This window comes from Lipophrys pholis (genome assembly GCF_963383615.2).
Source record: "Lipophrys pholis genome assembly, chromosome: 12".
NCBI classification, from domain to species: Eukaryota; Metazoa; Chordata; class Actinopteri; order Blenniiformes; family Blenniidae; genus Lipophrys; species Lipophrys pholis.
This window is the reverse complement of record NC_137641.1, coordinates 10,876,203-10,903,448: the sequence shown is the minus strand read 5'-3', so window position 1 is coordinate 10,903,448 and position 27,246 is coordinate 10,876,203. Positions and strand designations below refer to the sequence as shown.

The window sequence follows — 27,246 nt, the reverse complement described above, 5'->3', positions numbered from 1 at the left end:
TTCCAGGGGGAAAAAGAAGCAAAAACTGTTAGATTTAACATATTTAGGCAGTTGGAGAACCCCTGGAACAGTTTTCAATATGTAATTACTTAATGAAACTGACAGGAGGAAAGTCAAAATGTTGCTGGAGGTGAGGGGAGGTGAGAGTCCATCAAACCAGGGTCACAACAGGCTTCATCACATCAAGGGCTTGATGGACAATCCCGAGTGGCTCAGAATTCATCTGTTTAGTTGGTCAAAGGCACGAGGAGGAGTGACTGTATCACAAGGCCCAGCCTTAGATATTTGGAGGTAGAGGGCGCTGTTCTGCCATAGATGTGGGACTGGGATTTCATAAACACCCAAACCCTGCCAGTGCAGGCCTGGAAGTCAGGCGATAAAAGAAGTAGGCCTGGACACTGTAACTCTCAGCTTCTATATATGTGTGGACTTGTTTCCCCCTGTTAACAAACTTCTTCACTAAATCTGTTGTTGTAAAGAGGAAAGTTGTTGGAAGATGATAGAGCACCGCCATTCTAATATCTCTAATATCCTAATATGTTGAATTGCTGTCTGCATTTTCTGATGTGAAAAAACTTACACAACTGACACTCTTACCAAGGAATTAGCAGAGAATAATGGCAGCTTACATCAGTAGAAATGTTTTTAGACTTTAAATTGAAGCCAATACTTCTGGACATTGTGGTGTTATTCCTCTCCAGGACTTTCCTACTTATGTACCCTAGTTTAGCTCTTGTGTGGTTATTCAATCAGTCAAATACCAGCATCAATTTTAAGACTTTAAGAACAATCTTTAGATGTTTTCTAAACAAAGCACTTCATTTTAGATGATTTGCTTAACAAATGAATGACCCTTACAAGAAAGACCAGAGAGCTGCTCTATATTCACCTCTTTCTGTTTATTTGTTTTTGTTCCCTGGCAGCCTGCTGCTTTGGCAAAGAGCAGCACAGAGGGTGCGTCAATGAAGAAAGATGGACTCAACGCAGTGAGCAATGGAGAAGACAAGTCAGGTATTTACTCGGAGTGCACTCAAAGAGCGATCTGTTGGCTGCAGATGAGGTTTTAAATTCTAACTTTGTTTTCTGTGTTTGAGTTGTAGACGCAGACAAAGAGGTGGCAGCCAGGCTGGCCTCGTCTCCGTCGGCAGCAGAGGCGACGCTCAACGGCACCGACCACGAAGGCACGAGGCACAAGAGCCCAAACACGAACAAAACGACGCTGCTGATCAATGAAAATGGCACGTCGGACATGGAGCCACCTCACGGCTCCGTCACCGGAAGCAACGGTTTCATTCTCACCAAACACCAGGAGCAGCAGGAGGAGGAGGAGGAGGAGGACGAGGACGAGGGTGGGGAGGAGGAGGAGGAGGAGGAGGAGGAAGAGGAGGAGGAGGAGGGCGGCAGCGCTATGGCAGCAGATGTGGGAGTTTCTTCCCCTCACAGGACTAACTGTTTGCCCCCGGACTCACCGACGGGGGTAATAGCCGCCAAGCCGCCTCCTTCCGCGGCCACGTCAGAGTGCACACAAAGCTCTGGCGCGCTAAGGACTGCCCCCGGTACGGGGACCACGTCGGGACGAGTGACGCCAGACACTAAAAACGGCTCGGTTTCGTCGCCTCTCCCCGCCCCGGCACCCATCACCATACACAGAGCGCGCAAGACCATGTCCAGACCTGCTGTCAGCCCGGCACAAAAGGTAACGGCCATCATCACATCTGGTCCAACCTCCGGCTCATCAGCTCACTGTGTAGTCAAAAAAAATTAGATAATAAATAAATACTTTTCTCCTCATTGCAAATTTGCTTTGCTGCCACTACAGACACCTCTGGTGTCGCGTTTTCACTCTCAGGGCCTAATATGCAAAAGTGTGAGTGTAATTATCTGAGCACACTGAGGGTTGTCTGGCAAAATAACGCATGCCGGTTATTCTTATAACCGGCATGCGGTTATCCCTCTTGTTTCACTCTTATTTCAACACACAAAACATTGAGGGTTTTATAATATTGGATGAAATGACCTTACAGAATGCATATAATAAATTCATTTAATTTACAATGCATGGATGGATGGATTAAAGCAATTATAGCTTTCATGCTTCCAGAGACGTTTAACCCTTTTTAAAAGGAAGATGCAGATCAGATCAGCCTCAGCAGAGAAGCTGCTGTTATGTTTTTTCAGCTTCGGTTGTCATTCCTTTATTTTAAGATCTTCTTTGATCTGAATATTTTCTTTGACGTCTTCTCAAAGCATTGAAGTTGTGACAGATCATTGCTCTTGTTGTTTCCCTTATTTCTTGTTTTTTTGTTTGCGTTAACTCTTCGATATATTTAACTTCCTCCGCCAACATGTACATTTTGTACATTTAGATCTCTGTCCGGTCTTTCGATACACACAGTAACACTCAGAACACTCACTTGAAACCTCCTGTTGGCGGAAAACATCAGTCACGCTGTTATTTTTTTGGGGATGACCCGCAAAATGCACAAAACGCAACATCTGTTGGTGTGGGCAGACCCTTATTTTGTTTCTTTATTTGCACACAGTAAGAATATACTACAGAATTCCAAGAAATAAAAGCTGACTGCAGGAGAGGACAGAAGGCCTGTATGAAGTCCTTCACACCAATGAACATCACAGTATTGAAAATAAAAATAACAAAGGATGAAGGAACAACGTGCCGAGAAAATGAACAGAGAAATTGATGAAATCTGCCACCGCCGACTCAGGATCAGTGGGATTGTGTTTCTACAGGAGATTACATAATTTAAAAAGTTCCAGAGTTTGGCCCATTTGATGCTTGGAGGTACAACAGAGTGGAAACTGAACGTCTTTTAGTTCCTCGTTGGGTCGGAGTGAATGTCTGATGACAAGAGGGAAAACTTGTATCTGAACGGTCTTGTTTCTCATTCATGAATTTATACGTAAATATGCTGCTTGTTGAGTATTAATGGCTAAAATTGGTAAAAGTATAAACTTTCTCAACGGAGTTGTCTCTTGACTTCTGGAATATGAGGTGTGTGTGTGTGTGTGTGTGTGTGTGTGTGTGTGTGTGTGTGTGTGTGTGTGTGTGTGTGTGTGTGTGTGTGTGTGTGTGTGTGTGTGTGTGTGTGTGTGTGTGTGTGTGTGTGTGTGTGTGTGTGTGTGTGTGTGTGTGTGTGTGTGTGTGTGTGTGTGTGTGTGTGTGTGTGTGTGTGTGTGTGTGTGTGTGTGTGTGTGTGTGTGTGTGTTCCAAGTATTTTAAGTGGAGAAGGATGCACGGCAGCCCAGACAAGTGAGACGTGGATATATTAAACTGTAGTGCTGTGACATCACACATGACTTATTGACTGAGTGAGATCCTCTCCTGATAAAACCAGAGGACTTGGTATGGCTTCCCGATGTCTCTCATCTACTGAAACCCTCAGAAATCTGATACATGAAACCTGTTTAATTCCAAGATCTCTGATTAGTAATTTTGGCTCAATTTTAAAAGATTCTTTGTTTGTTTTTTGTTTTTTTAGGGCATTTTGAACCGTCTCATCCAAGTATTTCCACGAGAAAGACCTCCTTTTGTTTAATTAACACATTTGATACAAATAAACAAATCCTTATTGTTTTGTTTGTGTTTTTTTTTTTTTTTCCTGAGTGATGTGGAAGACTTCTTCCTTCAAGGATTTAACACAGATTCACAAAATATTCAGTTGTTTAAAATGTAGAACGGAGACAAAAACCCTCAAAAGTTCCATTAGTGAGAATACGTTTAATGATTGTGGTCATTGTTTACTGAACCATTATGACACAGAAAACGGAATAAAAATTCAGGACTATAAACATCAGCATTTATTTTTTTCTTTTGAATTTCCATTCAGTCAAAATGTGAATATTACCCATGAAAAGCAGGTGTTTTTTTTTATTTTTATTATATACACACACTTTCTCACTGCAAATGATGGTATTAACCAAACACTGTGCAGATTACACTTTTGTACAATGGTTGCAGGAAAACTTAGACACTTTGTGTTGGTGGCAAGTACTTCACAAAACCGTCATCACTACATCACACTGAGCCATCTTTTGGTTTTCAAGGCATTTTGTTGCTAAATTGAATTGCAAGTTTGATGCACAATAATCATGTTCACACACTGAGGACTTTTCCTTTTCTCAAGTGTGTCCAGAGTCTTGTCTTTTCTCAATTTTTCAACGGATACCGTCACTTTGGTATTAATCCGCTTGTCCGTTTGTTGCAGACTGCTGATGTAAGATCAGTCTGAATCAAACTCTGTAGTGGGCACATGGGATAAAACCAGCTTTCTCTTTCTCCAAGCAATCTCAAATCGCTTTTTAAAACCCCCCACAAGAGCTCTTTCACTGAAATTAGGATTCATGATTTCTTAGAATATATTAGCCAAGGGTATCAAAACTAAGGGCCTTGGACCAAAACCAGCCTGAACAGCAAGAGGCTCCAATCCGGCTAAACCACCAAGAAGGGGTTCAAATTTCCAAGAAAGCATTTAAAAAAACAACCAAATGTCTAAGACCTGAGCTGAGATATCAGTGATGCTGCCATGAAAGCGAGCTCCCTCGTTGCTATCAAACTATTAAAGCCGTGCTCTCAGGGTGAGTTTGTAAAAACACCCATAATGCAAGTATTTTTGATATTTCACTGTATTTCTCATCAGGTTTTATTCTAATTAGCTTCATGTTGAGGTTGTGGTTGTTTTCCATAGTATCCGTTTTTTTTTGTTTTTTTTTTTACAAAAAAACAGACATTTTCATGACATATAGCCTGCGTCACTACAAAGCCAAACTTTTAAAGTTTATGAAGTCACTATTGCACAGTCAACATGAAATTGAGTTGAATGTGGCCCCTGAATTCAAATGTGTCTGACACCCCTGATGTAAGCTGTTAATCACGAATATTGAATTTGCACTGAAAAGAAATTTGAGCAGCACTTCGAAATGATCAAACATCTGTACCTTTATTTGTGTCTCGTCTTATAGATTCCAAAAGTGACAGATCTTCCTATATTTTGTCAGGAACTTGTTGTGAGACAAAGAAAACGATAAACCTTCTGTGTTATAATCTGAGTTGTTAAAAAATTGACGTTAACTGTTGTTTGTTTTTCGACATTGCAGCTTCTGAACAGGGAATTAAGAGAAGCCAAGAACGCCAAACTAGAGAAATCAGAGAATCCGGTTGCGCCCGGCGTGCAGAAACCCTCGGAGCTGTCCCCCGCTCAGAACCATCTACCTCAGAGTCCGCCGGAGACGCCAGCTTCAGCACAAACCGCTCCATCAGCTTCACCAGCACCTCCACCGCCTCCAGCTCCCGCGGAGCCCGACGCTCTCTCGGCTTTTCCGGCGCCGACGCCAACCAAGCTTCCGCTAGGTCAGACCCAATCACCTGACACACGACCTTTTTCTTTTTTTTCTTTTTTTTTTTTTTCTGTTTGGGGTGTTTCAGAGGATAAGTTGGTCATGTGGGTGATGTCTCTCGTACAGCAGGCTCGTTCTCGGCGGGGTTGTCGTCGCGTAAGAAGAAGAGGAGGATGGGAACGTACAGCCTCGTCCCCAAGAAGAAAACCAAAGTGCTTAAGCAGAGGACGATGTTGGAAATGTTCAAGGAGCTGCAGCATTCAGCCAAGAGCCCTCAGGTCTGACAGCCACACACTCGCCAAAGTGAATCAGATCACATTGTGGAAAAACCCCAAAATCCCAAAGGGTTTTGGTTTGGTGATATTAGAAATGTTTCCTGGTTCAGTCAGACTCTCCTTGTGGATTATTCTTGATTATTGAAAGCAAGCGGCATTTTTCTGCCGTCTCAGACAAACAGAAAACAACTTAGGCTCTTGTCGGGTTGAGTGTGCATGCATGCTTTTGAATGTTGCTTCCATGCATTGTAAAAACAAGAACTCAAATTTTAGCTGCGTCCAAAATTGAATAAAAAAAAAAATTAAAAATAGTTTTATATATTTGACCAGCACGTACAATTAGAAAAAGGAAAAAGATGAAGCCCCGCAGTGAGCCCCCAATTTCTTTTTCTTTTAAACGGCAGTTGCACTTTTTGCAATTCTATTAATGTGTCTTTTGTTGTTTGATTCCCTATATTCTTTTCATATGTGCCATTCCACCACTCACACTGACTGGACAACAGAGGGTGATGAGCCTTGATGGAGACTCTGATAAGTAATTATCAACTGAAGAGTCATGTTTCTTAAGAATAAGGTTTTATTTACACTGTCGGTGTAATGTGACCCGACTTCGATGTTTTCTTCTAATGCGGCACCGATCGGATCTGCTTTTGGACAATGTCGGCAGGGAAGAGGCACATTCCGAGAGTTTGAAATCAGATACAGGCCTCAGTCACCCGAGAAACATGTAGTGTGGAGTTCTTTGTGACGGCCGAATGTCACGAGGTGGAAGGCTCTTCAGATGTGTGGGTGGATTGTGAAGTTGCACCAACTTAGTTGCAAGAGGTGGAGGGCGTGTGTGTCGTGTTGAGTCAGTGGTTAACGGTGGAAATATACCAACACAAACTGCCAACTAAGACGTTTTACTTTTATAATAATATCAGAGTTTTAATCACCTCTTCTACAAAAAAGAATGTTAAGACGCTTTTAAAAACTGTGTTGCAGTTTCACGGATCTGTTTACAGGTGCAAGAACCAGTTGGCGAACCCTTCGGGATAACTTGGATTTTTCTGCATAAATTGGTCATGAAATGTGTCGTGATCGTCATCGAAGTCACAACAGACAAACACACGTTTTATTGAGCGCAGCGTGTCAGAATTCACGGTGCAGTGTGGGAAAAGTATGTGTTTCTCCAAGAGGTAATTGGATCCAGGAGTCAACCAACCCAAAGTCAAATCAATGTGATGAGATTGGATGTGTTGGTTAAAGCTGCCAATAAAAAACCGTGACCCATGCCTCGAACAAAAGAGCTCTCGGTAGACCTACGGTCAAGAATTGTTGACTTGCACGAAGCTGTAAAGTGCGTGTGTCCACGGTGAGACCGACTGCCTACAAGTGGGGAAAGTTTGGCACATTTGCTACTCCTCCATCGAGATAACTTTCCTGAGCAAAGCACAGAATGCTCAATGAGGTGAGTATGAGGGCTTTAAGGTCGTAAAATGACTATGTATGGAGAGTTAATATGTCTGATGTGAGATTTATCAACATGTGAAATAATTTGTCAATGCGAACTGGAATCGGCAAACGTCATCCCAAAATTTGACTCTCTGTATTTTGAAATTTGTAAGGAATCTGTATTTTTACATGTAATCAGATTTGTCAATGCGTATGGAGATATTCATAGTTGAAAAGTCTTTGGTTTGAAGTGATGAAAATACAGACTAATCACCGGTTCCGGGTCAACCAGCTTGGCTGGTTTTTTTGTTTTGTTTTTTTACACATGACTTTTTCTATACTGCTGCCGTGACAGAATTCATATCTGTCGATAAAGGTTTTTCCTGCCCAGAGCTCAGGCTCACAGGCTGCACATTCTGGTTGTGTACCGCGCTGTACTTCGGTTATGCCGACTGCAAGACATCAGGTGGCGCTATGCCCCAGAGTCTTATACACTCTGCCCCATGATGTCACATACGTTCAATGATTGAATCCCGGCCACACGCGGTGGACACATTTTAATGTTGTTCTGCAGTATGGATAATCTACACCGTGCCCCACAATGTGTAGAAAAAGTCACGTGTAAAAAGAGCTCCACTTGTGATTCGTTTGTATTTTCAGCACTTGTCGCCAGAAACGTAGACTTTTCAACGATGAATATTTTTGTACACATTGACAAATCTTTTAATACTAACACAGATGAGCATTTTTTTCGGACATTTGAAAACCTTATGACAGAGGGACAAATTTTAGGTCGACTTGCAGATTCCGGTTGGACTTGACAAATTCTTGGACATATTGCCAAATCTCATTTGGGACACGCGTATTGAGATACAGACGGACAACTCTCAATACACATTCACAAAGGGTTCAACTACAGTAACTCCCCCATCGGTGAGGAGGAATCCTCTGCTGTCCAAAACAAACATATGTTGTGAGGGGAGGGTGAAACCCCACTGCAGAGGTTTCAGGAGGGCAGAAGAGAGCTGAAGGGTCACAATCCACTTTTATTTCTTTGATTATCATCCAAAAGAAAAAAAACGATCAAGGAAAAGTCACCGCCAACAAAAGAACCATTTTCTTCTTCATGAGCTGCGTCCCACTCACCATGTGGCCTACACTCCCAGCCATCTTCACTCCTCACATCTCCTCTGCTCTTCCCTCGTCTTCGCCCCGCCTCCAGACTCCTACTGCCCAATCGGTATGGAAAACCTAAGACCATCTGTCCACCAACTGAAGCTCAACAGAGGATGAGTGATGCAACAGGACAACGACCCAAAACATAGAAGTAAATCGACAACGGAAGAAAATGCACCTTCTGGAGTGACCCAGTCCGAGTCCTCACCTTAACACGACTGAGATGCTCTGGCATGACCTCAAGAGGGCGATTCACTTCGGAAATCCCAAGAATATCGCTGCACCAAATCTGTTTTTTTAAAAAAGGAATGATCCAAAATTCCTGCTGACCGGTGTGCAGGTCTGATCTGTGACCACAGGAAACGTTTGGCTGAGGTCATTGCTGCCAAAGGAGTGTCAACCAGTTGTTTAATCCAAAGGTTCACATACCGTATTTTCACGACTATAAGGTGCACATAAAAGTCTTAGATTTTCTTCAAAATGTGCGGCGCGCCCTATGGTGCAGTGCGCCCTATGTGTGTGTGTGTTGTTGTAAAGCGGACGTAGTAGTGAACACGTGTGGGCGTGGATTGTATTTAAATGAACGGGTATGTGCGTTATGCAGAACATCGTTGTTTTAACAACCCTGAAAATGGCGAAGAGACCCGCTTATGAAGCACAGTTTAAACTGAAGGCCATCAGCTACGCGGAGGAACATGGAAATCGAGCAGCCGCGAGAGAATTTAAGATTAATGAATCGATGGTTCGCAAGTGGAGGAAGCTGGAAAACGAGCTCCGACAGGTGAAGAAGACGCAGCTGAGTTTCCGCGGACATAAGGCGAGGTGGCCCGAGTTGGAGGAAAGACTCGAGCAGTGGCTCATCGCACAAAGAACGAGTGGGAGAAGCGTTTCGACGGTCACCATTCGACTAAAAGCAGTAACGCTAGCAGAAGAAATGAAAATTGAACATTTCCAAGGAGGTCCGTCTTGGTGCTTTCGTTTCATGAAAAGGTGCCATTTTTCCATCCGGGCCAGAACTACGGTAGCGCAGCAACTTCCAGCGGATTATAATGAAAAGCTGGCCATCTTCCTGGTACTTTTCCCACCCTGCACGATGAATGTTTCAATAAAATCATATGAGCGTAGTCTGTCCATTGTTATGACTAAGAAGATCAGAACATATTTATACAGAAATCCAAACAATCCCGAAGGCGTCCCATACTTTTTCTTGCAACAGTACATTTTCAAAGTAAAACTCTTGCAGTTTCTATGAGTTGCTTTTACGTGACTGTGTCAGATCCAGTTTAAAAAAAAAAAAAAAAGTGAAACTATGAAGGCCGTGCGCTCAGAGTCGACCAGCATTCCCGGTCAGTGCTGACATGTAATGCCAGACTTCTTGTCACATTTCATTTGCTTTGATAATCTCGAGTCCTCCGCTCTCTCACAGAATAAGGAGGTGACGAGTGTGAACGGGGAGAAGATGGGGAATGCGTCTGAGGAGGAGGAGTCCGAAGATCTGGAGTCTGAGGAGGAAGAGAGACGTCAGCTCGCGGGAGAAGGCGTCAGCACTGTCCAGGAAACGTCCGAACCCACAGATCAGGTCGGAGAACAAATCCTGGCTGGTGTTGCCCCAGTGATGCTTTCCCATCCTGTGTGGGAATTGTTAGGTTGCTGCTCTTGCTTTGGATAAAATGTGCATTTCCAGCAGTAATACATTAAATTTCCCCCAGGTAACTTTACATCGGTTGAAAGGGTTTTATGTTCCTGGAATAAAATCTTCAGGAAATGGCTGAATTTTCATTTCCAGGGCTGTAGAACTGACACATTGTAATTTAGCGTTATCATAAAAGTGAGCTGACCCAAGGAAATAGTTTAAGTACACTTGACATTCTTAAAGGTTCTGACAGCAATTGTCATACAGTGGTGTGAAAAAATGTTTGCCCCCTTCCTGATTTCTGACTTTATTGCATGTTTTCCACACTTAAATGTTTCAGATCATCAGACTAATTTAAACATTAGTCAAAGATAACACAAGTAAACACAAAATGCAGTTTTTAAATGAAGCGTTTTATTAATGAGGAAGGAAAAAAATCCAAAGCTCCATGGCCCGGTGTGAAAAAGTGTTTTCCCCGCAGCTCCTGTTAAAACTTCACTGTGGTTGATCACGCCTGAGTTCAATTTCTGCCGCCACACCCAGTGTTCATGACTCCACCGTAAGGAAGAGACTGGGTGGCAGAGTTCCAAGACGAAAACCACTGCTAAGCAAAAAAGAACATTAAGGCTCGTCTCAGTTTTGCCAGAAAACATCTGATGATCCCCAAGACTTTTGGTAAATATCCTGTGGACTGATGAGACAAAAGTTGAGCTTTTTGGAAGGTCTGTGTCCCATTACATCTGGTATTTCAGAAAAAGGACGTCATACCAACAGTAAAATCTGGTGGTGGCAGCAGAATTCATGCTTCCATTTATCACGGCAAGTCTTCCAAGCAGCAAAACGGCCCCAGACCATCACGCCGTCTGCCAAATTATCCTGAAGGAGAATGTCCGGCCATCTGTTCGTGACCTCAAGCTGAAGCGAACTTGGGTTCTACAGCAGGACAATGATCCAAAACACACCAGCAAGTCCACCTCTGAATGGCTGAAGAAAAACAAAATGAAGACTTTGGAGTGGCCGAGTCAAAAGTGGTGACCTCAATCCTATTGAGATGCGCTGGCATGACCTTTAACAGGCGGTTCTTGCTCGAAAACCCTCCGATGTGGCTGAATTACAACAATTCTGCAAAGATGAGTGGGCCAAACGTCCTCCACAGCGCCATAAAAGACTCATTACAAGTTATCGCAAACGCTTGATTGCAGTAGTTGCTGCTCAGGGTGGCCCGACCAGTTATTAGGTTTTAGGGGGCAAATACTTCTTCACCTCATTAATAAAATCCTTCATTTAAAAACTACATTTTGTGTTTACATTTTTGTTATCGTTGACTAAAGTTTAAATTTGTTTGACGATCTGAAACACTTGAGTGTGGAAAACGTGCGAAAAAGTAAGAAATCTGGAAGGTGGGGGGGAAACACTTTTCCACGCCACTGTATTTCTGTCATTAAAGGGATTTACCTCACTGACGACACATAGAGACGGATGAAGCTGAGCTTCCAGATGAAACGTCTCTATTTTAAAGTCCTTCAGAAGACGGTACAATCAGAGATGAGGAGTTTCTTTAAACTGCCCCCCCCCCCCCCCCCCCCCCCACACACACCCCAAAAATAACCACCTTGGCCTTCATCTCACTCGTGGCAAGACGCACAATAGCGCTGAGATGTAAAGATGCAGCTTCACTCACCCAACGAAACGACGACATCATGTCCTGTCTCTTGATGAATGTATTTCTCTCGTCACAAATCATACATGCAATATGAGAAAGCTTGGGAGACCAAGTCTCACAGTACTTCCAGACCACTGAACCAAACCTAAACCCATCTGAACTCGGACCACGTTAACCATTTAATCTTTGTAGCCCTCCCTCTTTCGTTGATTCTTTTTCACCATCCGCACCCTAAAACAGAGCTCCGTATCAAACTATCGTATCGCTGTGGTAATAATCAATGACACCCTGGGTGGTTTTTCCTTGTCATAGTTTGGTTTTCTGACCTTCATTCAATGTAAAGTGTGAAATCCATTATTATTTTACTTCCTTTTTTGTCATTAGTACATTCCTAACTGAGCTGGATGCCATAAACTAACATACATCTAACGTTCTGTTTGGTTACCCTGTACTTGGAGGACTCTGGTATCTCAGCATACACAATGGTGTTTTGTGACTTTCAGTGTTTTTTTTTTAAGAGAAAGTAATAAAAATGTCAAAAGTAAAATAAAACAATTGCAACCATTAAATCATCTATTATTGGGTTTACTGTGATTAAGCTTTTCAAGTCTTCCAACGATGAGATCTGCTGGATTTAAGTGATCGTCCCAGTTTTCATGTCAGATATCGAAGTTCAAAATCCAGTTTGCTTGGTGGGATTTTAGTTTTTTCTCCTAACTTTTGTCTCTCGCTTCTTTGGGTGCAGTCGAAAGATGAGCAGGAGTCTGAAGAATCTGCAGAGGAGGAAGGAGAAGAGGAAGGCACAGAGTCTGACCTAGTAGGAACGCTTTAATATCATCAGAGTCGGATGTTAAGCTCCGCTGCATGTTTTCACTCAATGACTCAACTGCCTTTCCTCAGAGCTCCGAGTCCAGTCTGAAGAAGAAGCTGAAGAAGAAAACTAAAGCAGACAGCGCGTGGCTGCGGCCCTCCAGGAAAAGGAAAAGGAGGATGAAGGCTAAAGGTAATCACCCTCACATCTCGATCAGTCTGCTTCTCGAGGTAAGAAGCTTTTAGATCGTGTAACGGTTAACATCTTCCCTCTGGAAAACAGACGGTCGTTCTCTGAAACTTCCCTCGTAACGGTCAGGGTCGTCCCATAATCTGAGCCACAGCTTTCAACAGAAGACATGGACAGCTCCAAAACCATTGGGACCTCGTGTTAAATATGAATGATTCAATGAATGATTTATTTCTGGCCACAATTCAACACATAGAAAAATGCAAACGCCAACGGATACAGTTCACTGTAACTGACCAAGAAAAGAAAGAGGCTGAGGCCAGTGGATCATTGATGCAGATCTTCTAAATTCTATGAATAAAAACAATATGTACAACTAACAAACAAAAAACCAACAACAACAAAAAGGAAAAAAAGAAGAAAGCTCTAAAGAACATAATATATGAACACCATGAATTATGATATTCCCTTTCCCTCATCAGTCTGAACTGTAACCCTGAATTCTTCTTTATTTTTCACTCTTTTTGAAAGACTATTTAATTTCATCCCTGAGAGTTTAACTCCCCGAAGAGAAAGACATCTATATCATAGATTACGTTTCACTTTTCTCAAAAATAAACAACCCTTAAATTATATTTGCTATTATTACTTTACCTTTAATGACTCAATGCCCCTTTGACTCGACATGATTCACTCTTTGATTTTTTTTTTTTTTTTTTTTGTTATTTTTTATTTATTTTCACTGAATATCAGTCACTCACCTAGTACATATCACAACCACAGTTTTAGATCTCATATTAGGGAGCGTTTACAAGTTATCCTAACACACAGAGGTGAAATGTGTCCGCGTTTCTGCAGTTTGAAATTTCCATTTTGTTTTTCTGAGGTGAAGCATTTCTCTTTGTGCCTCCCTGCTCAGAACCTGAAGCAGCGGCTGTTCAGGCCGAGGCCGCGGCTCCGGCCCGCGACGACAAGCCGTACACACCGGTCACGCCAGCGGAGTCTGCCAACCTCAGCAAGCCTCCGCACAATAAAGGTCAGTGGCATTTTGTTCACTGGTTTTAATGAGAAAGAGACACGAGTTTATCTACATTTCAGTGCAAAGGCGGTTCAACTCGGTGACTGAGTGTCAGTTTTCAAGCCACAGAGATACTTACTGACAGCACTTGGATTCCCAGTGGGTCTTTGTATCACTATGAAGAGGACGTTTTATATATTCAAATTTTAACTCTCACACACAGCCATATTCAAAGCAACGGGTCAGCAACTATCCACACGCGTGTTTTTGGACTGTGGTAGGAGAATGGAGTACACCAACTGAACTGCTCATGTAAAATCACACCTCAACACTTCAGAAACTCTCGGCAACAAAACAAAGCTGGTGTTTTAGTCATCATCACACCTCAAAGTTTTTTTGGAAGTTGTTGCAGAGTTGGAATGGACACGCCTCCTCAAAGTCATAATTTTTTATATTTTCAACTGTGCTTTATTGCTCTGATCAATTACTTGCATTTTCTGGCTGGTAGCCCTGTAGTAATGCAGTTTTCCAAGGAAGTGACATGTTTTTAGCTGGGCTGTATCCTCCACTGGGACACTTTGTCAGTGTGGATGTGCAAAAATCAATTGCATACACATCCAATGAGTTTAGTAGCACTTTCCTAAGACAATACCTTATACCATATTATAACCCTTATTATAACAGTTATTACTGAACAAATCTGGAAAAGTCCATCAGACACAATCATGTGTTCTCCAGTGTTTTGTTTCTATCTCAGGTTTATGGTTTACCGTGTTGGGTTGTAGGATGTCGAGATAAAGTATTATTATAAACATGTGCAGAAATTGTGTGATCGTCCACGTTACTCAGGCGAAGACATTAAAAGGGTCATATTATGCAATATTCACTTTCTAATGATTTTCCAACAGTAATATGTGTCCCCATACCTGGAATGACTTCCCCAGAAGTGAAAAAAATCTCTCTCCCTGGTTTGTTTTATTTTTTAAAAAGTGTTTTGCTCCAACGAGCCGATCACAAATCAAACCCTGTAGAGTGTCATCAGGGGTTTCGCCAATCCCAATCAAGGCAGGCCGTCCCTTTGACCCTCCCACAATTAGGCAGCTCTGCTCTGGCACATGGCACCACAAGAGGAAGTACTTCCTCCTCTTCCCAAGATGGACATGTGTGGGCGGAGCCAGTCCACCTCACACAGACACAGCAGACTCTGAATGCAGCTCCTATGATCTAATATTAAAATGGATGGAAATCAAGGAAATGCTGGATTTGGGAGAATAAACTTTGAATACAAGGTTTTTGGACCAATGAGACCATGTGAAAGTGTTGAAAAGCTGGATAATATGACCCATTTAAAATAGGAAGAAGCCCTAAAGTCTGCTCCTGGTCTTTTCCCCCCAGCAGAGTCGGTGGTCGAGGAGGCCCAGGAGCTCCCGCTGTGCAGCTGCCGCATGGAGACGCCGAAGAGCCGCGAGATCCTCATCCTGGCGGACAGGAAGTGCATGGCCACGGAGAGCGTGGACGGGCAGCTGACGCGCTGCCAGAGCGCCGTGCTCAAACACGAGATGATGCGTCCCTCCAACTCCGTCCAGCTGCTGGTGCTGTGCGAGGACCACCGCAGCGGCATGGTGAAGCACCAGTGCTGCCCCGGCTGCGGCTTCTTCTGCAGAGCCGTGAGTGCAGTCCGTTTCCGTTGATCGTCACACGTGGCACAGTTTACAGCCGGTTTTCAGTCGATTATTAGAATGTCTTCACAGAGCAATGCTGTGTCCTTGAATGTGTCTTCTGTTTCTAAAACAGTGAATGATCCATCTGGAGAATCCTTCTCAGCCACACGCATCCCATGATTCATTGCACTTATGAAGCTAACATGAATTTGCGTGACTTCTGCAAAATTAGTAACTTTCTTTCTTCAGCAGCACTTGGCGAACAGGCATCAACAACACGTGTTAACAGACACAATCCGCAATCATTCCACGCGGTCAAGTGTCTGTTTTAGCTTTCAACTATTCATAGTGAAGAATTATACTGTGCAAAAGTCTTAGGCCATGGTGGAAGAAATAATGCAACGCAACAATGCTTAATAAGGAAATTAAATAAAAGCTCTGTTCGGTTTGTACTCGCTTTAAGATAAAATGCAAAGTGACCAAAATAACAATAATATTAACCTTAACAATGATAACACAAGGTAGTAAATGTGCATATTGACGGAGTTGTGAGAAGACGTTTAGCTGAGTTACTCTCACACATTCTCAATGACTCTAATTGACAATAGATTGCTAGATATTTTTCTATCTATTCCTAATAAATAAAGGTTTTAAGGTTAGTACCTGTTAACACAATGTGTTTATTGGCCTTCCAAATAGTATTTCTTTCAGATTGATGATCAATGAGCCACAGACCAAACATGTCTCTTTCTGTAACTCCATGCTGTTGTTACTCAGGTCCAAGTCTCACTTTGAGTTTGTTGAAAGGTCGTCGAGGTCCCTTTTACTCACAGCCGCTTTATAATATGTGAGGAAATGCCTCCTAGACACCTTCATTCTGTTACCATAACCCTGTAGATTATCCAGAATATTCAGAGAAACTGTCGTCTATTGTCGGCAGTGTCCCGCAAGCCGCTGACCTGAGACGCAGCTACTTACTCAGTCAAAATAAACTCATGCGTCTCTTTTCCCTCAAAGTTCTCGTGTGAAGTCTTTAATCACAAACCCAACATTTGACCAGAAATGTTCACAAACAGAACTCACTTTGTGTTGGTTAGTTATCTTTTGCTTTTGGCAATACATCTTTTTTCAATTCTATCTCGGGATCACGTTTGAAAACAACAAAGGTGGTCTGTTTTCCAGCAACACGCGTAAAAATGATCCAGCAATAGTAAATAAAGACAATCAAAGTATAAGTTTGTTTTGAGACCTGATTTAAAGACGTTATGGCTTAATGCGGAGTGATAACTGTTTCCTGAGAATAAGAATGATTTGATCTGCTGACCTCAGAGTCCGCTGGGGGCTGTAAACATGCAAGGTGTTGGTGAGCTATAAAAGCAAACAATAAAACTTTAAAATGAATCATAATGTGTCCAGCACGCCAGCAGGGAGAGGCGATTACAGGCGTAATAAGATCTTTATTTAGTATCTTAACAGGCGCATGACGAGATGATGAAGTGAAGCTCGGTCAACACTCACATGAAATCAGTTGCAAAAGAAAGAGACGGCTTGAATTTAGAGTTGATCAAAGTTGAGTTCAGTCCTCGCGGAGCTTCTTGTTGACGTGTGTTTGGTTGTTTGCACAGGGGACCTTCATGGAGTGCCAGCCAGACGTCACCATCTCCCACCGGTTCCATCAAGCTTGCGCCTCGGTGCTGAAAGGTCAAAGCTTCTGTCCGCACTGTGGGGAGGAGGCCAGCAAAGCCAAGGAAGTCACCATCGCCAAGGCCGACACCACCTCCACCGTCCCTCCCACAGCGGCTCAGGGCCCGGCCACGCCGGGCGCCCCCGAGGGCCGGGCGGACACCACCACCGGCAGGTAAACCGCTGACGGGGAGCAGAGCGAATTGATTCGCGATATTTTTCAATCACTTCAGTCAATTTTCAAATTGATCCGCCAGCTCCTCTTGTCCGACTCTGGGTGCCGAGGTCAGCGGGAGGGCTGACAGCTCGCTCTCCATCCGCTCCCCTCATACGCTTGACCCCGCGGCGTTCCCGGGGGCCACCAGGACGGCGTCCCTCCATGCCACGGTGGGGGCCTCGGTCACACCCACACCCCCTCTGGGACAATCCCGAGAAACTCTAGACAGCATCCTGGTGGCTCTGGACATCGAGAAGTGAGTCGGACCTTCTGAGAATCATCTGTTTACCTCACTCACCGAAACCTCTAACTCTTTTTACTTTGTTTTTTGTTATTTATAATCAGACCCAAGAAGCTGCGTTTTCACCCCAAGCAGCTTTACCTCTCAGCCAAGCAGGGCGAGCTGAAGAAGGTGGTGCTCATGTTGGGTGCGTTCACTCCTCCGCCAACTCCTTGTTATTCTGTCACAGTGTCTTTGTGCCCTGATGAGGTTTTTAACCGTCTGTCACATCTACCTTCTAGTGGATGGCATCGACCCCAACTTTAAGATGGAGTCTCAAAACAAGCGCACGCCGCTGCACGCAGCGGCTGAGAGCGGACACAAGGACATCTGTCACATGCTTGTCCAGGTAAGAGGCTGCTCAAGAGGTTAGAGCTGGTTTTACGATAAAGAAGTCCAGAAAATGATATGCTGCTTGGAGAGACGTGGAAGAAGAATGGAAGAAAATATCAGGAATGGCAATGATCAGCTCCAGGGTGATCAGACGATCTGAAGTTATCTCTGAGTACCGAGACAATTACAAGACGCCTGTGTGAAGCTAATCTATCGGCAAGAAGCCACTCAAAGTCCCTCTGAGGTGGAGAAAAGTATTTGTGAACTGACGAATGCAAGATTGTTCTTTTAGGGTCTAATGGGTCAGATAAACACTGAATTCAAGCCACAGTCCACTCTGAAGACAGTGAAGCATGGTGGTGGAAGCATCATGGTATAGGGCTGCCTCTCTTACTATGGTGCCTATGTAACACTCGCCAGGGATCAGTGATCAAAAACACTTGAAGAGTACAAGTTGCATTATGCTGAAGGGGAAATAGTTTCCAAAAGACAGCAGCCACAAATACACCAGTGAGTGAGCTGCATCGTGGTTCAAGGCTAAGAAAATTTAAGTAATGGAGTGGTCAGCTTAATCTCTAGACCTTAATCCCATAGTAAGCTTGTGAGGTGACATCAGAGGTGCTTCTGAGGCCAAACAAAAACATGCAGAGATATTGTGCAGCGTTGTCGGATCATCCTGGGCCGGAATACACGTTCACAGGTAAAACAGTGGTAATACAACTAAATGGTAGTGTCGCGATTCACAGGAATGTTTCTGTTAATACAGTCAATATTTGGGTTTAAAAAAAAAAAGAAGGTAACACTGCTATTGTTTTGAATATTCATTTTCTGTATTCTGAATATTAAGTTGATTTAAAAATGTATCCATACTTCTTCATATGTCATATTTTGAATAATATCCTTTCATAATATTACACATGTATATACCTTTTCAACATATAATTAGTTTTAATATCATAGTTCTAACATGTTTGAATGAATTGATGAGTGATTAAATAAGTGGAAGTTCAAGAAGAGGACTTATTTATGTGGAAGAGTGAGATTTAATAAGCTTTTACTTCTTCTCACTACTTTTTGCACATGCAACCAGATCATATTGTTCTGCTGCTATTCATCCACCGTTTGTTTGGTGAAAAATCTTTTGGTTAAGTGGTATGATTTGATTTTGAGCATGAGCAAGCTGGAAAACGAGCTGCTACAGAGTCTGCTGTGAACAAGAATCAACCAGTTTATACCCGAGTGTGTCCAGAAACGTCACCCAAGTTAATCGTGAAGCTTTCCGTCCAGGATACACACCGCCTGTTGCAGGGCAGCGATCACATCACTTCTTCACACATCCTTACTCTCTGGCGTTTGTGTCTCCAGGCCGGTGCAAACCTGGACATCTGTGATGAAGATCAGCGGACGCCGCTGATGGAGGCGTGCGAGAACAACCACATGGATGTGGTTCTGTACCTGCTGAGAGCCGGAGCCAGTGCCACGCACAAGGTACGCCTCGGTCAGCGGGACGATCTCTAAACTCCTGGAGCCAACTCTAATCAGATACTGTGCTGTTCTCAGGATGTTGAAGGGTTCACGTGTCTCCACCTAGCGGCCAAGTCTGGTCATTACAAGATCGTTGAGCACCTTCTGTCCACAGGACTGATCAACATCAACTGTCAGGTTAGTACAGTTTCACCGTGATATTTTTAAAGGGATTGTTTCAATTCTTTGTTCATGAATCCAAAGTTTATTGTGAAGAATCAGGCAGGGTGGTTGAAGAAGTTCTTCTGGCTGTGCATCAAATACTGTCATGGCTTTAGTCCATTTATTAGAAGTGTTGTTTGGATTTTTTTCAGAGGGATTTACGTGATTGATTCCCAGCTGGGGGCCCAGAAGTCACAGAATATAATAAAGAAACTGTATTTCACATATAGTGTGTTTCAGGTGCTTTCAACTTTTTCTTCTAATTGTACACAGTGTGGTGCGGTCTAGGGTTGTCTAAGTTTATAACCGTAGAAATTTGGGAAAAGGGTTGGGAATCACTGACTCAATTCTCAAAATGTTTAAGCGCTGTTCAAAATGTGAATGGAAACGGGATTCAAGGATTTTAAAATGTAATAAATCATAATGAAAGAGAGACAGAACTCACTCTTGTCTTGGGTTTTGGTTTTCTTTAGTCATCTGCAGTTTGGTGAAACGGCTCCTGCACAAATCAAGCCCATATAGTTTAGGAAACACCTCTTAAAGGGGTCATATTATCCAGCTTTTCAACACTTTCACATGGTCTTGTTGGTCCAAAAAACCTTGTATTCAAAGTGTATTACTTTTTTTAAAATTTTCAACCATTTGAATATTGAATCACAGGAGCTGCATTCAGAATCTGCTGTGTCTGTGTGAGCTGGACTGGCTCTGCCCACACACGTCCATCTTGGGAAGAGGAGGAAGTACTTCCTCTCGTGGTGCCCTGTGCCAGAGCAGAGCTGCCTTATTGTGGGAGGAGTCAAAGAGAGGACCTACCTTGATTGGGATTGGCTAAACCCCCGATGACACTATATAGGGTTTGAGTTCTGATTGGCTCGTTGGAGCAACACACTTTAGAAAATTGAAACGAGCCAGGTAGAGAAATGACGGGGATTTTACAAAGATATAACAACAAACGGCTCATATCCAAATATTTGTCTTTAATTCTTCACTTAAACTTGACACACACCAAAAAAAGATATATTTTCCAAAAAACATGAGAATGACCCTCATTGAAATGTCCACAGATTTGTTGGACATGTGAGCTGGTGGTCGAGTGGTGCGTTCCTCACATTGGACCAATGCAATTTCTACTTCCCAGTGAGATTTAGTGAAGATCCACAATCAAGAGGAACTAAGTTACAATGGCTGCGCCTTCTTCTGCAGTGATCCTTGACCACCTGGTAATGTTAAAACCTCTGACGGGGATTCATGGATCCTCTATCTCACTGCTCCGGCATCATTACAGCTCCACTTGGCCTCAGACGTTCTAATTGTTCCTGCTCTCGGGGGTTTAGCACCTAGATTCATGAAGTTGTGGATTTGTGGTCGAGTTGTTGAAACGGGGAATTAAAGTGTCGCAGAGCTCAGGTTTACTGCCGCTTCACATCGAATGTGAAGTTGGCTGTCGTAACTGATCATGAAGGAATTGTTTGTTTGAGTTTGTTTGTGTTGTTTTGAAGGTGTTTAGAGTTGCACAATGCGAGTTGATCTCGTGAATGTCTGCAGCCTCCGATCAGTTTTCATTTCATCACATCAGTCAGTCTCACGCCCCAGCGTTGTGTCCGCAGGATGACGGAGGCTGGACAGCGATGATCTGGGCCACAGAGTACAAACACGTGGACCAGGTGAAGCTGCTCCTGTCCAAAGGCGCCGACATCAGCATCAGGGACAAGGTCGGCCCCCCTCGCTCTGCGTCTGGTTCACCTCAGAGGCTTCAGACAGCTCGGACATGACGTGTGCGCTGTTTCCTCTTGTAGGAAGAAAACATCTGCCTCCACTGGGCCGCGTTCTCCGGCAGCGTGGAGATCTCCGAGCTGCTGCTGAACGCCCGCTGCAGCCTGCAGGCCGTCAACATCCACGGAGACTCCCCGCTGCACATCGCCGCTCGAGAGAACCGCCTGGACTGTGTCACGTGAGTTGGCGCCCCCCCCCGGCAAGCTCATCAAAACACTGAACGTCCTGCAGTTGAGAGCCGGACCGTCGTCTTTCTCGCCGCAGGCTGTTTCTGTCCCGAGGAGCCAACGTGTTCCTGAAGAACCGCGAGGGGGAAACTCCTCCGGACTGCTGCAGCCACAGCTCCAAGGCCTGGGCCGCGCTGCAGGCCAACAGGAAGGAGAGGGACGCCAAGAACAGCCGCCTGGGCCTGATGGAGGAGAAGGTCCTGCACAGGTGGGGACAGAAAGACGCTTTTCACATCGGGAAAGTAGAAAAGTGCCGCAGGGCGCACGCGTGGCAGCAGGCGGAGAGGAACAGCGACAGCAATGTTTAGTAATGCATACATACATAATACACATTCAGGATTATCACCGTTATATTGTTTTTATGCCAAACCATCAATATATATTCCAAATTGATCTTGAAAGATATTCTATATAACATTAGGTTGATGTCACTTTACGTTTCCAAGAGCTTTAACACTCCATCAGTGTGGTTTCCTTTATTACATTTCTCTGTTCCAATATTATTATCGTTGTTCTTTCTGTTATTATTATTACGAAATGTGCCTTTAAATTTCTTGAAGGGGTCAGGTGTTAACAGGTACTAGTCACATCAGTATCTAGGGCCCCGCTCACATGACAACGCAGAACTCCCGTTATGTTTTGGTCCGTTAACACGACGGTGCTCAGAGCCACTGAAAGCGCAATGTTTTGAAAGCGCTTTGACTCCGTCGCTGTGGAAACGGGGCAGTTGAAACTCTGTGAAAACACTTAGAACTGTGTTTCCATGTAGACACAGATATGCTGCTCCTGAGCATCACAGCCACAGTAAATAGTTCTTCTGCACATGCACGGGGTAGATGTTTTCCTCCAGAGTGTCAGGACTCCCAGTCCGTATTCTAGTGGGACTTGGCAGATTTCTTGTTTTATTATTTTCAGCGTTTCTGCCTGGTAAACGGACATCACTCTGAAAACATTGTCGTGTAAACGTGGACATTTTCTGAATTGAAAACGTAGAAACCATGCATTTTGACTTGAAAACGTATGCATGGATTCTCTGCCCGACTTCGTAGAGCCGCGTTCAGCAGACTTTCTCTGGTTTGTAAGAAAAGGTTTTGCATTTATTTTATTCTCAGTTTTTATCTGTTTGCTTGATCTCTGGGAGTAAAAGTCGCGCTTACGGTTGGACAGTGCTTTGAAAGTCTTGCTTGAATTAGACTTCCTTCGTCCACAAGGTGCTATGAGATTGATGAGTCGACCTAAAGATCGAACAAATGCTTCTTCCAGATGGAGTCTTTTTCTCCTCTGACGCCGTTTGTCTGTTTTTTCCCGCAGCGACATCGCTTTAGGTCAGGAGCGAGTTCCCATCCCCTGCGTCAACTCGGTGGACAGCAAATCGTATCCCGACGACTACAAGTACATCTCAGAAAACTGTGTCACCTCGCCCATGAACATCGACAGGAACATCACCCACTTACAGGTGAGTTGAGCCTCATGAGCAGATCTTTGGCGGCAAAAACACGCTGGATTTCTTCCCTGTAACCTTTTGTCTGCGTCTGTGTGCAGTACTGTGTTTGTAAGGAGGACTGCTCCGCAAGTATCTGCATGTGTGGTCAGCTCAGCCTGCGCTGCTGGTACGACAAGGTAAGGCCCACACTTCTCTGCTAGATTATTGTGGTCATGCAAGTACGAGAGCCAGAGCGTTTGTTATCAGTAATAGTGAGTTTCACTGAATTGACACAACGTACACTGCAACTGTGAACACGGTGGGAAAGCATTTTTCACATTATGTGAACAGAAAAACTGTTTGGGGGTCATGGCAAGACACGCACGCACGCACGCACGCACGCACGCACGCACGCACGCACGCACGCACGCACGCACGCACACACACACACACAGCTAATGTCTATAATTGTCTTCTTTTTCCAGTTTTCCTTCTCCTTTCAATTTTTCCTTTTTTCCTTTTCCATTTTTCTTTTCCTCTTTTTTCCTTTTATTTCTTTTTTCCTAATTTTTTCCTTTTTCCTCCATTTCTTTCTTTCTATTTCTCTTTTCCACTCTTTTTTTTTTTTTTTTTTTTACATTTTCTAAAATTTCTATAAACATTTTTTCCCTCCTCTCTTCCCTGACGTCAATAATTGAATGTATCCGGAGTTTCAGACTGACCAGCCACTGTGTAGCTGTTTTTTTTTTTCAGATTATTCAATTCGAACACTTGATTTCTGCCGTGAAAATACAAATATAGAGAAAAACTTTTCCAATTAAAATGTCTAAAAATAAAATCTGTTGAAGAAACTATCAAAAGCTGCTCCAGTAGTTTTGTTTTGAAAAGGGATTTCCTGCTTTAAACCCTTTTAGCTTCATGTAATCAATAGAAAATGTAAAGTGTCACACATTTCTTTCGGTTTCCACCACATTAGGGGATTAAATACTTTATTTCGGCTTCAGAGAGCGACGTGGTACCGGCCCCGTTCCTCGTTTTGGAACGGCCACCGGGTAACGTTGGTACTGACTGTGTCCCGCAGGCCGGCTGCCTCCTGCCCGAGTTCTGCCGCGAGGAGCCGCCGCTCATCTTCGAGTGTAACCACGCCTGCTCCTGCTGGAGGACCTGCAAGAACCGCGTGGTGCAGAACGGACTCAGGTACGCCGGCGTGTTCTCAAAGGGGAAAAACCCCCTGACCTGCAGGAGTGGATTTATCTGGAGCGTGTGGGATGATAAAGCTGATGTGGTTCCTCCAGGGCCAGACTGCAGCTGTTCAAGACCAGTAAGAAGGGCTGGGGCGTCCGCTCGCTGCAGGACATCCCCCAGGGGACCTTCGTTTGCGAGTAAGTCCAGCAGGTTTCTTCATTTCCCGTCAGACTTTTCAGCTTCACACCAGGAAAACACACAAGAAATGTAAATACTGGCTTTCTGACGCATCAGTCTCTCACAGTGGCATCAGTTGAGAAGTCGATGGACATTACGCGCACGTCGGCTGTAGTGAAGCTCTCCTCTGCACATGCTCAGTAGCTGGACAATAACAACAATGTTTCCTCCACAGTGTCACGACTCCCAGTCCCATCAGCCAATCCCCCTGGGACGCTCCATTGTTAATCTTTATTGTGTATTCTTCTTCTTTGCATGTGTGTGTGTGTGGTTTCATTACAATAAACAACCAACAGCACGCACAAGTGGCCCAACATGAAAACTACATTTTCAGTGTTTCTGCCCTTTCTGTGAAAACTTGACGGTGTTTCCGAAACGTTGCCGTGTAAATGCAAAACTTTTCTGAAACAAAAACGCGAAGCGAGGCGTTTTCACTTAAATTGTCTGTTGAAATTTTTGCAATTTTCAGTACGAATTATTTGATTTGACTCCTTCACTAAACATTCAGGAATTAATTAGTTGTTGATATTAGATCATCAGACTGAAAACCCGGTAAGCGTGTCTCAGGTTCAGGCTGCAGGAATGTGAACTCTTTTTACGCGGAGCTTTGCGGTCAGCGTTTCCTCCCCGTGAGGTGAACGGCTCCGGCAGCCGCTGACGGCTCGTCTGCTTCCCAACAGGTACGTGGGGGAGATCATCTCTGAAGCCGAGGCCGAGATGAGGCAGAACGACGCGTACCTCTTCAGCCTGGACGACAAGGTGAAGCAGAATCCCCGCTCGTTCTCTTCCCCTCATGCTGAGCTGCCTCCTCACCTCTCCGCCCCCCCACAGCCGCAGGACCTGTACTGCATCGACGCCCGTTTCTACGGTAACATCAGCCGCTTCCTCAACCACATGTGCGAGCCCAACCTGTTCGCCTGCCGCGTGTTCACGACGCACCAGGACCTTCGATTCCCGCACATCGCCTTCTTCGCCAGTGAAAACATCAAGGCCGGAGAGGAGCTCGGGTACGTTTGGGGATGACAACGCGTTTTTTTATTCCTCACTTGTCTGACTTCATTACGTCACCTTTGTAGTGAAAGTTTTACCTAAAAAAAAAAGGTGTATTTTACACTTATTTTTCAAAAGTATGCTACATTTACTATTTATTTGTTATAAATTGTGCTTGTTGGAGTACTTTTATTACAACTACTTTTTACATCTGAGTAAAATTCTGCAGATGAAATGCGACCTTGTCACACAATGCTGCTCATTTTCTTCACTTTTGACTGAAAGATATTAAAATAATCTCATTATTAAACTTCTTCAGTCGTGTCTAATACTCCCACACGTTTTCTTTGGTTACAGATTTTATACATTTTAATTTGATACCGTTTCATTTTAAATGGCCGGCAGAGAGTAATAAGAGAGGAATAATAATGGTTATGACTTGTAAAGAGCATTTTCTTCCAAATACATGACAGAACTCTAAAGTTATGACTTTTGAAATCCGGTCAAACAGATCATTTGAGGATACTCTTTTGAGAAATGGTCATTCTAAAGAAATAGCAAGTAAAGTTAGTTAAAGCAACACCTGACTGAAAGCGTTTCCTTCCTCCTGCTCTCAGGTTTAACTATGGCGACCACTTCTGGGAAGTCAAAAGCAAACTGTTCAGCTGCGAGTGCGGCTCCTCCCGGTGTAAGTACTCGTCCGCGGCCATGGCGTCGCTGCAGGCCGACAGCACGCCGGAGGAGCAGCAGCAGCCCAGCGCCTCGCCCGACACCAGCTCTTCCCACAGCTCTTCCTAAAACCCACAAACACTACGAACGGAGACTCGCGCGCCCCTGCGGACCACACTGCTTCACGATCTGCGACCTGTACAAAATGCCGCCACTCAACCAGATGCACAATCAGCTGGATCCGGACAGACAGCAGGGGGCAGCACCGGGACACAAACACACCCCGAAACTTTACCAGAGGAAGAACTCTGCGTTTTCTCTTTTCTGGGTTTTGTTTTGTTTTTGTTTGTTTTTTTTACTTTTTTTCTTTCCCTGAAGCGTCCGGCGGTCAGTGGATCCAGACTCCAGTGGTCAGTTTTTCCTCCACGAACCATTCCAGCACAGTTTAGCTGAAGCATACTGAATTATGTCGCCACTTTTGTTTTCGTGTGTCTCATTTCGTCGTTTCTGAAAGGACGCTTCCCACACTTGACACCATGGCCGATCGTCGCTCGATAAATGATCCAAATCGTGACACGACGACGACGACGAGGGTGTTCTGCTCCCGTGTGGATTAAGAAGTGAAACCATTCCTGATAAAGTGGATAGAAAAAAAGCTTTCGCCTTTTGTTTGTGAAGCATGATGAAGCGGTTTGAAACGCATTGAGGGGGAATGATTTCAACTAAATACAAGAAGGAGAAAAAAAGAAAACTAACAAAAAAAAAAAAAACCCCCGGTGCTGACTCAAAAGTTTTTACTTTTCATTTTTATGACCCACCTGAACATACATTGTAAAATAAGAGAATGTTTTTACGTTTTTCTTTTTCCTTTTGTATAATTTTGTCTTTTTTTTTTTTTTTTTTCTAATCGTAGTTACTGTAGCTAGGTTTTAATTTAGATTTTGCCGACAGAAGCCAACCCGTCATTTTAAATGTTGTTAAGTAAAGCAGTGACTGTTGTGCAAAGTCTTGAAAGATATAAAAGACGAAAAAGAAAAAAAACCTTTAAAAAAAGTGGTTATTGAATTGCACTTCCATTACCTTCTGTTACATATTTCTGGACCGTGAAACAATCCATCTGATTGGTTGTATCTTTTTTCAATAAATTTAATACTAATGCATTCATCCTGCTGGGGAGAGCCTCCTCTGGTGTCTGCCGGCTTCTTCTATCGGGCGAGGTGAGACTGTCTGCCGTTTGGGTTTGAGGGTTAGAAGGACAGAAAAGTAGAGAATAGAGAGAAAGAATAGACTACAGAAGAGAGAGACAAACATTAGGGGCCGTTTACACA

At 43.8% G+C, this 27,246-nt stretch overlaps 1 protein-coding gene across 1 annotated transcript; it reads left to right on the top strand.

Annotated features, from left to right (window-relative positions):
- Positions 1–118: 118 nt before the first annotated feature.
- Positions 119–27,101, top strand: ehmt1b (euchromatic histone-lysine N-methyltransferase 1b; the record flags this gene model as incomplete). The annotated part of the gene is made up of 26 exons (XM_080477042.1): positions 119–130; positions 924–1,011; positions 1,101–1,696; positions 5,116–5,368; positions 5,482–5,633; positions 9,667–9,819; positions 12,282–12,353; positions 12,437–12,539; positions 13,456–13,572; positions 14,950–15,221; positions 16,841–17,073; positions 17,156–17,371; positions 17,461–17,543; positions 17,638–17,744; positions 19,094–19,216; positions 19,289–19,390; positions 21,022–21,126; positions 21,211–21,365; positions 21,452–21,622; positions 22,726–22,870; positions 22,957–23,034; positions 23,919–24,034; positions 24,133–24,219; positions 24,940–25,018; positions 25,091–25,266; positions 25,867–27,101. The coding sequence occupies 26 exons, from the start codon at positions 119–121 to the stop codon at positions 26,045–26,047; spliced, it is 3,975 nt and encodes a 1,324-aa protein (XP_080333168.1). The 3' UTR covers positions 26,048–27,101.
- Between the last annotated feature and the right edge of the window lie 145 nt (positions 27,102–27,246).